Raw genomic sequence first — 15000 nt, forward strand, 5'->3', positions numbered from 1 at the left:
CGGGCCAGGCCAGATCGTGTGTGCCCGCCTTAAGACAGACAGATGATAATCCCCACCCCAGCACTGGCACTCTCACTTCCCCAGCTGCCCCCTGCCTGCACCAGAACACTCCCTGCTTCACTGCCCATGAGTCCACACCCTCCACAGCCTAGTAGAGTCCCTAACCAGGTGCAACATTCACAGGCCATCTCTAGGGAACCTGCTGGGCAGTGACTCCCTCAGCCCCAACGCTGCCTTCCACGCCCTCAAGCGTACAAAGACCTTCCTGCAGAAGTCAGGTCAACTCAACAGCCTCTACTCCAGAGACACATCTTCACAACATTAACAGCCACTAGTAACTTGCACTACTTCAGCTGTAGAGGCCATGGTCCCATGGCTTAACCAGCCCCCAAAACACTGGAGAAGAAGAGTACAGGCCAATAAAAGTGTCCAATCAAAAGAGCAAGTATAATAACTATTTACACTCACTCAACAAGTTAATGTTTCAGGACAAAAGGTGCCCAATTGATGTACATTTGCAGGACTTATGAAAGATTTCTGTTTTTACCCAAAATAACTCTCCAGGGCATCACAATCTACCCAGAAAAAGAGGACAGCAAGAGAAATATGAAAACAGAAACAGAACTCGCAGTAAAATAATGAGAAATTCGGTTACCAAGACCACACTGCCCCATTGCACTGAACAGAACTGAAGTGTCGCAGGGGAAGCACCACCCCAGCAGCATACATTTTCCCTTGCTCACTCCTGGCTGGCCAAATGAAATAGTCCACCCAGTGACTTTATTATGAAATGTGGCGCTTTCTGTCACGAATCCTTGGGTCTGCGGCAGCCCACCCAACCCCAGGAGCACATCCAGGCCCCCCTCAGCGACTGTGGCAGGATGGCAGCACTAGCGCTCTACACAGGCCGAGGCTAACAATATGTGTGGAGGGGAACATTGGCAGCGGGAAGACTACCTTGCTGGAGCACTTTGCCACTTACCCTGATGTGGAGGTGACCCGGGAGGATGTGGCCGGCTGGTGCGATGTCGAAGGCTACAACCTGCTACACATGGCCTACGAGAACCCCAAGCGGTGGTCACATCTCCTGCAGACACACGTGCAGCTCTCGTTGGCTAAGGGACATGCCCGCGGGGTCTCTGATGGGTCCAAAGTCAAGCTAATGGAGAGGTCAATCCACAGCGCCCGGTACTGCTTCCTGGAGAACCAGTATCGCTGTGGGCGGCTAAGAAAGGCGGAGTACCTGGTGAGTGGAGGCTTGGCTGGTGAAGGGAGTGTGGGGTTTGGGGAGGGAAGAGGTGGCGGGTGAATGTAGTAAATGCTGTATGGCCTTGAGCTAAATGTGGCTGCTCTGTTGCTGTAAATGGTGAGGAAAGGGCTGATGTGTGTGTGTATATGCAGTATTTGGTGAGTGAAGAGGTGATGGGTGAATGTATTTGGTGAGTAATGAACTGACTGGTGAAGTGAATCTAGTATTTGGTGAGTGAAGAGATGAGTGAATGTAATTGGTGAATGAGTGGGCAAACATTTCTTTTATGGCAGCCATCTCATGTGGGATTAACACTGACATTATGTGTTATATTTTGGCCTCTGAATGCAGTGCAAGGACTAAAAGCTTCTGTAAAATTTAAGGAAATTCAATATAATGTAAAAAAAGTTTATGAGGGCAGCCTAGAGTCTGACTCAACTATGAAGTCCGGTTAGGCTGGGTCCACACAGGGGGGTTCCTCCCATTCATAGCACTAGAGTCTTCTATGATATATACAGAATATTATTACACAATTGCAAAAATAGTAAATACCTTAGCTGATACATGAGTGATGTATTGAATGTGATGCATCAGCGCTGTGGAGAGGCACGGGCCTCACCCAAATGGACTTCATATTTGTGTCAGACTAACGCATATTGCAGTTTAACAGTAGAGAGGATCAGGTTGTTAGGTTACATTTAAGTTGGTTAGTTCAGGTTAGATTAGATATCGATACAGTGTGATTATATTTGTTAAGTCTGATTGTTAATGATTAATATCTGTGATACACTTTACGCTAGCTATTGTTGTCACTGGCGGCAGAGTGGGACGGTAATCTACTAATTCCCTCCAAATTGTTGTTACGTTGAGTGTTATATCGGCCCTCAGGTGGTCTGCGAGTGGTACCGGCAGCTGACGGCCCTCACAGACTGCCAAGCGGACCTGGTGGTGTACCTGCGGACGGACCCACACACCTGCCTGGCCCGGGTGGTGGGGCGTGGCAGACCTGAGGAGGCTGGTCTGACCCTGGGCTTCCTGGCGGACCTCCACCAGCTGCACGAGGACTGGCTGGTGGGGGGGCGGTTCCCAGCGTACGGCCCTGTCATCACCCTGGACGCTAGTGTGGACCTGCCGGCCATGCTGCAGGAATACCAGACACTAGGGGATACTTTGGGGGGGACACGAAAGGGAGGAGGGGGGCAGGACAGGTAAGGGTGTAGTGATGGGGGGTGGGGAAGCAACAGACAAGGTGAGGAAAGGGGTATTACTTTTCATTCATTTTTCACTACTCTTAGTACTTTTTATAGATTTTTTACTACTCTTAGAATGCTGTGTGGTGGGCCAGTATGGCAGGGAGAGGGGGGCAGGGTAGGTTAGGGGGCAGTGGTGGGTGACAGGGTGACAAGCAAGGGGTGAGGAAGGGGGTAATTGCTCAAGGGGTTATTTTCTCTACCCTCAGAATGCCATATTTGTTGATGTTAAGTTGCATCATCTATTTATTGTAGAACTCATAGGGGGTGATAGAGGATGGGGAGGGATGGGGGGAAGTCTGGGAGGGGATAATAGCCTATATTTTAATCCGTGGGCTTCAGCTGTTGGAAAGCTGAGAAGTGGCCGAGAAACGTCCGAGAAACGTCAACATTACGCTGCATTTTGAGACTAAGAAAAGAGGATGGAATGTATAGCAGAGTACTCCTCTCATAACCATAAAGCCGTTAAAAATATTTACTTTTACTCAAACTCCATTCTTTTTGGGTGGTGTTTGTTACAAAATAAAGTCTCGTGATGCGTGACATCTAGCCGAGAGTCGCTTGTTGTCTACTTTAGAGAATTTGACAAGTGATTACTGTACGGATAGCTAATTCAGTCTGCCATGACCTTACAGCACCACCTATGACAAATAAGTGCATCTCAAGATCACTCACCCACCACAATGACTCAGGGCATGCATGGTGGGTTGCTCTATGCCGCCACCGCCTACAATTAGCTCGAATTAAGGGTTTTGAGCCGAGCCCCAAACGGGGTCTGCCGAAGCTGCTGGGTTAAGCATATCGACACCTTAGTTCCCCTGTTTGAATAGCCTGTCGTAGAAGTTGCTGGGCTTTTCATGGACTGTTTTGTGACCCCGGTGATAGTTTTACATGGCTTATGCATTTTGAACAGGAAAAACACCCATTAATATCTGGTTTATCTTCTCTGTGGCCTTGGAAAATAGTTGCCATGAAAGACATATATATTTGATGATATGGGCCAAATGATGGACAGTGAGGGTAAGGGAGGTGTAAGGAATTGGGTTGGGCTGGGAGGGGGAAAAGGATGGTGGACAGCTGGGGTAAGGAAGAGGTGAGGGATAGAGGAGCCAGCATGGGGGTGGGTGGGATGATGGGGGATGGGCAAACAGTGTGACAAAGCATATGGAAAAAAGATTAGATAAATTCATGGATAGTGAGTGATCTTAGGGGGGGTTAGGTTCACAGGAGCTGCATTGCATAGACCTATCAGCAGACTCCTTACATTTTTATATTCTTATTAGAGAAATGCTCGTACCACAACAGCTAAGGCCCATATTATTAAATGTATCAGGCCCCCATTACAACTATTTCCGAGGCTGCAGAGAAGATAAACTGGATTTTCATGAGTGATTTTCCTCTTGTAGATGCATAAGCCATGTAAAACTATCACTGGGATCACAAAACAGTCCATGGAAAGCCCAGCAACTTCTACGAGAGGCTTTTCAAACAGACAAACTAAGGTGCCGAGATGTTTGAAACTACAGGCTTAAGAACTGTTTTTTAAGGCGTGATTCCTAGCAGGTTATTTCTTCCTAGAGTTCAGGTGCTGTGTTTGTCGGTATTGAGTTGCACTATCAGTTTATTGGCCCACTCATATAGGCTGTTTAGTGTCCCTGACATCGTAAGCCCAGCGCCATGTAACAAAAACTGTAATCCATGAAATAAATGTAACACACACAAAACATTTCTTTCATTTCACATCAGACCACGGGGAGGAGAGGGATTGGTTGGTGATGATGGTGGTGATGAATGTGATGGTGGTGGTGGTGGTGGTGGTGAGGAAGGGAAAGGGGAGGAATTAATATGTAAATCGCACATTTTTGATAATCATAAACAAAAATAAAAACAACAGGGACAATATCATGTGTACGACAGATGATAAATTATGTTCGTAACTTTAATTGACTTTGATGAGCCTCCTTTGTGTTTCTGCAGGTAAGCTTTGGGACACTTGCCTGACCCCCCCCACACACACACACAAAAATTAATTTCATATCACCTCAGACCACAAACAAAAAAATGTACAAACACACAACGCTTTCAAGAGGAGAGGAGCGTATCAAGTCACTTCTCCCCAAGAAACTGACCTCTCTTCTGGCTTGTTTTTTTTCTTTTGTCCCGGCAGCATCTGTTTTTGTTTATTTTTCCCCGTGATCTGCTTCCCTTGCTGTAAAAAAATAAGTAAACTGTAACCAAGAAATTCATGCTGCCACACCTTGTCAAAAATGTGTTACGTCACTATACAACACAAAACCAGTGTATCCTAAATTTGGTAAACTGTTCATTCCTCATTATTAAACTATTCCAGCAACCAAGAAATTCATGCTGCCACTCCTTGTCAAAAATGTGTTACGTCACTATACAACACAAAACCAGTGTATCCTAAATTTGGTAAACTGTTCATTCCTCATTATTAAACTATTCCAGCAACCAAGAAATTCATGCTGCCACTCCTTGTCAAAAATGTGTTATGTCACTATACAACACAAAACCAGTGTATCCTAAATCACATAAACTATTAATTCTTCATTATTCAACTATCCCAGCAACCAAGAAATTCATGCTGCCACACCTTGTCAAAAATGTGTTATGTCACTCTACAACACAAAACCAGTGTATCCTAAATTTGGTAAACTGTTCATTCCTCATTATTAAACTATTTCAGTCTGAGTCAAATGGCTTATTATACATGGACCTTTTAAAAGTTGGGCCTCTCAGATAATAATAATAGTAATAGTAAAGGTTCTTGATGTAAATAACCACTGACCTCCTGACCTACACTGACTTTTTTTTTTACCCTAATGCATTTTGTGGAGAAATAAGGATCTCATTTTTCTTCTTTTTTTTTCTTTGTCTTCATCTTTTTATTTTTACTTTCTACCTCTTTCTTTTTCTTTTTTCTTTTTCTTCTTCCACTTCTTCTACTATCCTATCCTATCCTATCCATCCTATTATTATTATTACAGTATCCTCTCTTCTTCACTTTTTTCTTCTACTTCTATTCTATCCTCTCCTTTTATTATTATTGCACTCTCCTCTCAAAAGTTAAAAGTGACATTCACAACACAATTCACCTTCCTTTTCAGGGGTAAGAAAATGACACACTACTGCTGAAGAGAGAGGCATCTGAGTGGCTCCTGCTGAAGAGAAAGGGGTCTGAGGGGCTCCTGCTGAAGAGAAAGGGGTCTGAGGGGCTCCTGCTGAAGAGAAAGGGGTCTGAGTGGCTCCTGCTGAAGAGAAAGGGGTCTGAGGGGCTCCTACTGAAGAGAAAGGGGTCTGAGTGGCTCCTACTGAAGAGAAAGGGGTCTGAGTGGCTCCTGCTGAAGAGAAAGGGGTCTGAGGGGCTCCTGCTGAAGAGAAAGGGGTCTGAGTGGCTCCTGCTGAAGAGAAAGGGGTCTGAGGGGCTCCTGCTGAAGAGAAAGGGGTCTGAGGGGCTCCTGCTGAAGAGAAAGGGGTCTGAGGGGCTCCTGCTGAAGAGAAAGGGGTCTGAGTGGCTCCTGCTGAAGAGAAAGGGGTCTGAGGGGCTCCTGCTGAAGAGAAAGGGGTCCGAGGGTCTTGCTATTTCACCTCTCTGGTTCGTGTGTCGTGGCACCAACAGGCAGCCAGCAGTGAGCATGGCCAGCATTGTGCATCAGCTGTCTTCTTCTGATGAGGACTCTGAGGACAGGTGAGGTGTGAGGTGCATGGTGAACAAAGGGGCTTCCTGACATTTATATAGTTCTGCGTAAATCTTTTTTTTTGCCCCGCTGCACTCAACTTTCTACTCTAGCTCATCTTTATACTGTCCAAATACTTTATGCAAGAGATAACCAGCTTCTTTATTCTTTCATCCCTTTCGCTGGTAAACTCATGAACAACCTTCCTTCATCTGTATTTCATCCTGCCTACATGCAGCTTGAACTCCTTTAAGAGGGAAATATCAAGACACCCCTCCTTCCAAAATTGACCTCTTTTGCTATAACTGCCCCTCCATAACTTGTATCTTTGTGTTATATCCTTTCCTTTCCTTTGCCTCACCCCTTCCCTGCCTCCTTCCAGCCTTCCTGACCTTGCCAGGGGTGTGGAAGCCTCAAGACCTCCAGAGGGGTTGGCAAAACGCATGGAGGAACCCGAGGCTGTGGACTTGACCCTGAGCAGCCCCATGAGAGACACTGCACCAGAGGAGGATGACTGGGATGATTGCATACTCGAGGACACTGGTATGCTGGAAGACCCACAAGAAACAGATGAGAGAGAGAACCATATCTTAGAGGCAACTGACATACATGAGGGAATAGAGGAAGTGAATGATCTAGAGAACCAAATATTTGATGCAACGGATATGGATGAAGGCTTACGGGAGGCAGAGGGCAATGAAAACTGTATATTAGAAGCAACGGATATGGATGAGGGGATACAAGATGATGCACATGATATGGAGAACTGTATATTAGATGCGACGGACATGGACGAAGGCTTGCAGAAAGTGAACGAGATGGTGGAAGGAGGATATGAAGAGGTGGACATGGGTATTGGCACACAGGATATGATGGAGGCAGTGAGGGAGAGGCCCGAGGAAGGCTTCACCCCACCCAGGCACAAAGGTAAGCCAGCTGTGTGTATAGTTTGCTTGTGAAAATATTTTGAAGTTTTTTTGCAGCAAGGGAGGCAGCTCAAGGACAAAAAACAAAAAACAGCAACGAAAGAGCCCTGTTAAGACGCTGCTACGACAAAATAAAAAAAGAAAGAAAGAGAGAGAGACCAGAAGAGAGGTCAATTTCAGGTGGAGAAGGTGTCTTGGTACTCTCCTCTTAAAAGTCGAAGGCAAGAGGAAATACAGACGAAGGAAAGCTGTCCCAGAATTTACCAGCACAAGGGATAAAAAAAATGTAGATGCTGGTTAACTCTTGCATTAGGGAACTGGATAGCATAGAGAATTTGGATAGAACAGAGTGTGAGATTATTGGGAAGAATAGAATATGGAAAATGGGAAAAGAAGTTGAACGATTGAAAATATAGTTAGTGATTGCTGTGATGGTTTAGATTTTAGGAGGTGGAGGAGGAGGATCATGGGGCTTTGTATATTGAAGGGCAGATGAGTAACAGTAGTGATAGTAATAGTACTGACAGGAGGAGGAGGAGGAGGAGGAGGAATAGTGAGTGTGAGGAGGGTCATGATATTGCTATTTCATATTGTCAGCCTTCTTCCACATTCTAATTATGAAAAGTAGCATCTTCAAAAATAAAACATATACAGCCGTCCCTCAAATAGTACGGTTTCCAATAGATCGGTTTTCGGTTTTATGTGTATTTTTATAGATGATTTTTTTGGGATTTTTAAATTTCCCGACGACCAGGAAATTTAAAAATCCTTAAAAGATCTTCTGTGACAATCCGTATAAAACCGAAACCGGACTATTGAAAACCATACTATTTGAGGGATGACTATAGGAAGAAAGAGGTAAAGACACTCAGAAAAACTGCCCTCAAAAAAACAAAAAAACCCAGATGAAAGAAATACTAAAGATAGAAGATTAAATGTACAGCAGTAATGGCACACAAAAGCATAACAGCATAACCTAACCTAATAAAAGAATAACAAAACATCACAACCTGACATAACAGCATAACCTAACCTGACAAAAGAATAACAAAACATCATAACCTGACATAACAGAAGAATAACATAACAAAAGACTAACATAACAGCATAACCTAACAACATAAAAGCATAACCAAACAAGAAGAGCATAACATCACATAACAAAAGCATAGCACAACATAACAAAAGCATAACATAGCAGCAATACTAAAGATACGAGATAGAGCACACAGTAATAACCTTAGAGACAACAGTGATGCAACACAGAGGCGCTGATATTAATGGAAACTGAACCCACAGCGCCAAGACTCAGCACAGAGGAGCTGCAGGATGATGAGATCTGCTTCCTGGATGAGGTGCCCAGCTTCCAGGAGTCTCGTCCCGGGCAAACTAAGGCTACTGGAAGGGTAGGGAAGAGTATGTATATATACTCTATTCAGCCTAAGGTGAGAATGTGTCATAGAAGCCTTGCCCACTACCCTCCTACCTGTCTACCTCAAGCCAGCTGTTACCCAACCCCCATCAGATCAACAGTCCACCAATTACTGGCACCAGAGCAGCTGTGCCCCTCCTCCATCACTTATAGGAGGAGCTACTTTTCTGACGTGTTCTCACCTTAGCCGGAATAGACTTTGGGAGTTTTTTCTTGATACATTTTCTTCTTTCGTCTGTAATATGTTGTTTCATGTATATATTGTGCTGGGTAAACACATCAACTATAGTCACCCTACACTAAATTAAATTCCAGCCTGGGCTGTTGGTATGCAGCCCACCCTGTTGTTCATCCTACCTTTCTGGCTGGTCAGTAAATGGGTACCTGGGGAAACCTGGGGAAGGTAAACTGTGGTAACCAAGATGTTGCACTGGCCCTGTGTCCCGGGTGATGGGCTTTCACTCACCACAGGCTTAAGGGCCAATGTGATAGAGATGAGCACTGAGGCCATGTGCAACTGTAGTGTATGCCCCCAACTTTACCTTTACCTCTACTACATGTGAATTGTGGTCTTTGATCCCAGACTATTTGAAACCATACTGCACAGAGAAAGAAAGCAATGACTGTGAGCTAACACACTGAACTTCTCAGGGCCCCAAGAAACCAGGGAAGGCATCGACAAAGGAGGAGCGCGAGGCAGCTAAGCAGCAGCGGGAGGAGGAGAAGCGGCAGCGTGCAGCGGAGAAGGAGCATCGCATGGCCCTGAGACAGCAGCGTGCAACGGAGAAGGAGGCAGAGAAGGCGAGACGCACGGCAGAACGCAATGCTCGGAAAGCCATGAAGCCCGGGGAGTGTCTCAAGGTGTGTGTGTGTGTGTGTGTGTGAGGGGTGGGTAGTGGGTGAAGGCAAGAACTTACATGTATCTAGTTTCACTGTATTATCATCATTAACATCACCCTCATAATAACCTTCAGACATGGCTCATAATGCCTTGAAATCCTTGTAAAACGAAGACTGGTAAGAAGACACAAAGAAAGAAAGAAAGAATATACCAAGCCTGCCACTACTGTCACTTTCTTTCAAGGGGAGAGTATCAAGACGCCTCTCCACCCAAAACTGACCTCTACTGGCCTCTCGTTCTTCTTTCATTTGTCAGAGTAGCATCCAGTGGGCTTTTTTTTGTTGTTGTTTTTGTTTTTTGCCCTTGAGTTGCCTCCCTTGCTGTAGAAAAAACAAACCCTCTTGATAACCTACAGACATGGGATTGAAATTGGTATATGTTCAGAGAGTTGCCAATCTCACTGTGGTACTTCTCACCCTAACTGTGGGTTAGATCTCATTATTCTATGCATTTTGAACCCCATATATATGCATCGCAAATTGATAGAAATGCTGCTATTGATTTTTAAAAAGTTAGTGTTTTTCTTGCGGGCCGCGGTGTTGTGGGCCCCGGGGGTGGGAGGGATAGCGTACGACTCTCAATAATTTGGCCCACACTCGCCTGGTAAGGTTAGATTAATTCTACGGTGTTCTACCTACTACTGTTGTACCTCTCTAGTTTTACAAAATAATTACGGCTACCACCGTTCACGCGTGCCATGTTTGACTGCTCTGGAGACGGCCGCGGTGGCGGTGCAGCCGGTGTTGCGAGTAATACCTCCTCACAGAAATAAGTCGCATATACATGTAGGAGGGTACAGGGGGGCACAGCCACCCCCTGGAATAAAAGGGGGGTTGAGGGGGGCGAAGCCCCCCCATTAGCCGTTAGGTCGTAAAGTTTGGTTGGGATAGTTTAAATATGTTCCCCCACCCTAAACCCTCTGCGAGCTATTTTGCGGTGGCGGCAGCGGATGATGAAATTGCAATAAGTCACTTTGTAGTAGTTTTCCAAGAAAAAAACTATCTCCAAATGAAAAAGCACAATATTTTGCCCCAAAATAAATAGCCAGTGTATCAAATTTTGAGATGGGCAACTCTCTGAACATTTACCTTGAAATCCTTGTAAAATGAAGACTATGAAGAGAGTACAAAGAAATGAAGAAGGAAAGTGCAAAGCCTACCATTACCGCCACCCAAAACTGAACTCTCTTCTTGCTGACTGACAAAATAATTAACTGTCTGACTCTCCTTCGGTGGTGAGTGATTTTTTCTTTTGTCAGAGCAGCATATGGCAGGCTTTTCTTGTTGCTGCTTTTGTTTTTTGCCCTTGCTGAAAAAAAAGAAAAAAGAAAACTGACCTCAGACTTTCTTTCCCATGGCCAGCTGCTGGTGGTGGAGCTGGACCGCAGGCTGGTGGAGGCCGGTGAGGGCGGGCGAGTGCTCAGCCAGCTGCAGGAGGCGGGTGTGGCCTGCCGCGTGGTGGAGAGCAGAGTGGCCGCTTCCATCACCTTCTTCAGAGTTGACCCTCTTTCTGGCGAGGTGAGAATTGGGTTGTATGAGTTATATATCCGGCACCAGACCAAACAATACTAGGGTCGGTATTCTCAGACACTTCCGCCTCTCACTTCAGTTATTTCCGAAGGCCATGAAGGAGATATATTTTGAGTTCTCATGAGTGTTTTTCAGGTTCACAGGGAACAGTTAGATTATTGTCTTCTACACACACACACACACACACACACACACACACACACACACACACACACACACACACACACACACACTCATCCACCCTTTCACCCTTTCTTCCCTTTAGGAGAGCCAGGCGGAGGAGGTGGTGGTGGTGGTGCAGGTGGAGAGCTTCGTGGCAGCAGTGCGGAGGCAGGTGTACGGTGGGGGGGACAAGGGGTCCCTGTGTCACCTCTGTGGCCAGTGGAAGGCGGCCCTGGGCACCCCCAACCTGGCCCTCGTGGTGTGTGGGCTGGACGACTACTTGAGGTGGGTTGGCGAAGGAAGGTTGGGTGTGGTGTGAGTTTGTGTTTTGTTTTCTTCTTTTTCTTCTTTTTTCTCGCTCTGGTTATCTCTTTCTCTCTCTCTCTCTCCTCTCATCTCATTTTCTTTCTCTCCCTATTTCTCTTCTTCCTCTTCTTTTCTTCTGCTTCTCCCTTTGGCTATCTTTTTCTCTCTTCCCGTGATCTTTCTTTCTCTCCCTTTTTCTCTTCTTCTTCTTTGTCGTCTTCTTTTTATGTTTATTTCTTTCTTTCTTGTGTTACGTCTTTCTCTTGACTAATTTTCTCTCCCTGCCTTCTCTCACTACTCCCTCGGGTCATCTCTCTCTCTCTCTCCTTCTCTCAACTCATTTTTTCTCTCACCCCTCTCTCTCTCTCTTCATTTTCTTCTGCTTCCCCCTTTGGTTGTCTTTTTCTCTTTCTCTCATCTCTCATATACTTTCTCTCACTTTTTCTCTTCTTTTTCTTTTTCCTCTTCTTCTTTTTCTTCAGGTATCTCTCTTTCTTTCTTCTGTTACCTCCTCTTTCTATCATCTAATTTTTTCTCTTCTTTTTCTTCTTCTACTCCCTCTGGTCATCTTTTCTCTCCTTGTCATCTCTTTCCTCTCATTTAATTTTCTCTCTTTTTTTCTTATTTTCCCTCCGGTCATGTCTTTTTCTCTTCCTGTCATCTCTTTCTGTCTCTCATTTTCTCATCTCATTTTCTCTCTCTCTCCCCCTTTTTCTCTTCTTTGTCTTTTCACTCTGGTCATCTCTTTCTCTCTTCTGTTATCTCTCTCTTCCTGACATCTCTTTCTAGCATCTCATTTTCTCTCTCTCTCCCTTTTTCTCTTCTTTGTCTTTTCCTCTTTTCACTCTGGTCATCTCTTTCTCACTTGTTATCTCTTTCTCTCCCTGACATCTCTTTCTAGCATCTCATTTTCTCTCTCTCCCTTCTTCTTGTCTTCTTCTTCTTCTTTTGAGACAGTAAAGAAATGTATTGAACTATGTACCTGTGTATTGATCTATGTCCTGAGGTAACCTAAGCTCCCCACAGGAAACAGATGTTCGAGAAGCAGCGACAAATCCGTTCCACCGTGCTGGGGGAGGAGCCCAGGCGGCGCGGCCCTTCCTCCGCCTCTTCCTCTAAGGTCATCAACAGGTAAGGCTTATCTCTGTAGGGTTCTCTTTATTTATGTATTTACTGGTTTGTTTATCTAGATACACCCACATATTTAACACACACATTTAACAAGGCTTTCATAGGAGTTGTGGTAATTGCCAGAGGTACTTTTATAACCCTTGTGGTAGTCTTACAAAGTTTCTGTACTATGAATATGGAGAACACTCATGAGGACCTGCTTAATCTCCTTTTTGGCCTGTGGAAATTAATAGTGTGAGAGCCCTTCCCTCCTTCCCTCCTTCCTTCCCCTTATCCTCTCACTCTTTCTTCCCCCTTCCTTCTTCCCTTACCCTTTTTTCCCTGCCTCCCCTTCCTCTACCTCTTGTCTTCCTTCCCCCTCCCTCTCCCCTCACCCTTTCTTCCCTACCTCCCTCCCTCCTTCCATTCCCTTCCTCTTCCTCTCTCCCTTTTAACCCTCCATCCCTCCTGTCATCCCTGTCCCATTCACTCTCCCTCCTTCCTTCCCTCCCATTCGCTAGCCCTCCTCCTTTCACCCTTCCCCCTTTCCTCCCTCACTCACTCTCCTCCCTCCCCCTTGCAGAGTGGACGTGGAGACAGCCCTGGTGGCGGCCCAGATGGAGTGCCACGTCAACCATCGCCTGCTGCCCGACGGAGGGAAGGTGGCACTCTACATCCAGCAGGTGGCGAAGGCTGTGGCGGAGCTGCCCTATAAGTGAGTGGCAGGTTCAGGCGTTTATTGATGATCTTTGTTTATTCTTTTTTTTATTGAGTTGTATTTATTCTTTCATTCTGACGTTCTTTCCTTCCTTCTATCTTTCTTCTTTTTTTCTTTCTGCCTTTTTCTATTTTCCTTCCTTCCTTCTTTCCTTCCTTCCTTTCTTCTTTCCTTCTTTTTTTCCTTCCTCTTGTTTTCTTTCCTTCTTTCTTTCTCCGTTCCTTCTTTCTGCCTTTCTTTTTTTCTTTCTTTCTTGCCTTTTTTTCCTTCCTTCTTTCTGCCTTTCTTTTTTCTTTCTTTCCTTCCTTTTTCTTTCTTTCTTTCTTTCCTGCCTTTTTTTCCTTCCTTCCTTCTTTTCGCCTTTCTTTTTTCTTTCTTTTCTTCCTTTTTCTTTCTTTCTTTCCTGCCTTTTTTCTTTACTTTCTTTCCTTCCTTCTTTCTGCCTCTTTCTTTCATTCCTTCCTTCTTCCTTCCTTCTTTCTTTCCTCCCTTCTTTCTTTCCTTCCTTCTTTTTGCTTCTTTCTTTCCTTCCTTCCTTCTTTTTGCTTCTTTCTTTCATTCCTTCCTTCTTTCTGCCTCTCTTTCCTTCCTTCCTTCTTTCTTTACTTTCTTTCCTTCCCTCTTTCTTTCTTTCCTTCCTTCTTTCTATACTTTCTTTCCTTCCTTCTTTCTTTCCTTCCTTATTTCCTCTCTTCCTATCATTCCTTCCTCCTTTCTTTCCTTCCTTCTTTCTGCCTCTTTCTTTCATTCCTTCCTTCTTTCTTTACTTTCCTTCCTTCCTTCCTTCTTTCTTTCCTTCCTTACTTTCTCTCTTCCTTCCATTCTTTTTATGAGATGGTTTTGTTAAGGCATTGGTTGATTTTTATTTAGTGTATTATTTATTTATTTATTTTATTTTATATTGTGTTTTTTTCATATTTGTTTTGTTTGTTTGTTTTTGTGTTCTAGGAATTGTTTACATGACTTACAGAGAGAGAGAGAGAGAGAGAGAGAGAGAGAGAGAGAGGAAAACACAAAGGATTAAAGAAAGCAATAAAAAAGCAAACAATGGAAGAAAAATAAAAAAAGGGATGAAAATGGAAAGTGAAAATACAGGAAATTGAGGAGAATGAGGAAAGACAAGGAGGAGGAGGAGGAGGAGAAAGTGCAGGAAGGTAGGGAAAAACAGGGAAAGAGGAGAAAAAAGTAAAGATAGAGAAGGGAATGGAGAGGAAATGAAGCAAGAGAGAGAGAGAGAGAGAGAGAGAGAGAGAGAGAGAGAGAGAGAGAGAGAGAGAGAGAGAGAGAGAGAGAGTTATGAGAAGGGCATTGGAGAGAATCAGGATAAGTTATGAGAGGGAAAGTTACAGGAAATGGGAGGAGAAGGGAGGAAGAAGGACATAGCCGAGAAGAGAGAGAGAGAGAGAGAGAGAGAGAGAGAGAGAGAGAGAGAGAGAGAATAGGGAGAAACTCATAGCCCCCTCAACCCCACAAGGAAAAATGAAGACAAACAAAAAAAAGAAGAAGAAGAGGGAGGAAGGAGAAAGTGCAAGAAGGGAAATAACATGGATAGAAAAAAGGAAAACAAAAAAGAGTGTATGTGATTTCAATGTGTCTCACTCTCATCTATTTCCACTTTCCCCTTTTTTACCCTTCCCTCAATCCCTGTTATTTCCCATCCTGTTGTTTTCTCCTTCCTCCAATTCTTTATCAGTTTCCCTCTTTTTTTAACCCTGTCTC

The 15000-nt window shown here is 44.6% G+C and overlaps 2 protein-coding genes across 2 annotated transcripts in view; both read left to right on the top strand.

The window, feature by feature from the left end:
* Window positions 1–982: 982 nt before the first annotated feature.
* LOC126982112 (thymidine kinase 2, mitochondrial-like) lies at window positions 983–4566 on the top strand (the record flags this gene model as incomplete). Its single annotated transcript, XM_050833873.1, is given in 2 exon segments — window positions 983–1246; window positions 2138–4566. Coding segments are annotated over 2 exon segments (588 nt in total), but the record flags the coding sequence as incomplete, so codon positions are not given.
* A 1008-nt stretch (window positions 4567–5574) lies between these two features.
* LOC126982111 (crossover junction endonuclease EME1-like) overlaps window positions 5575–15000 on the top strand; it is an 11086-nt gene continuing 1660 nt past the window's right edge. Inside the window, exons 1-8 of the mRNA XM_050833857.1 lie at window positions 5575–6208; window positions 6580–7124; window positions 8423–8529; window positions 9207–9416; window positions 10818–10973; window positions 11251–11432; window positions 12480–12584; window positions 13147–13278. Of these exons, the coding sequence (XP_050689814.1) occupies window positions 6156–6208; window positions 6580–7124; window positions 8423–8529; window positions 9207–9416; window positions 10818–10973; window positions 11251–11432; window positions 12480–12584; window positions 13147–13278 (1490 nt within the window). The 5' untranslated portion in view covers window positions 5575–6155. The remainder of the gene's footprint in view (window positions 6209–6579; window positions 7125–8422; window positions 8530–9206; window positions 9417–10817; window positions 10974–11250; window positions 11433–12479; window positions 12585–13146; window positions 13279–15000) is intronic.

The sequence above is a fragment of the Eriocheir sinensis genome, chromosome 4, assembly GCF_024679095.1.
Source record: "Eriocheir sinensis breed Jianghai 21 chromosome 4, ASM2467909v1, whole genome shotgun sequence".
NCBI classification, from domain to species: domain Eukaryota; kingdom Metazoa; phylum Arthropoda; class Malacostraca; order Decapoda; family Varunidae; genus Eriocheir; species Eriocheir sinensis.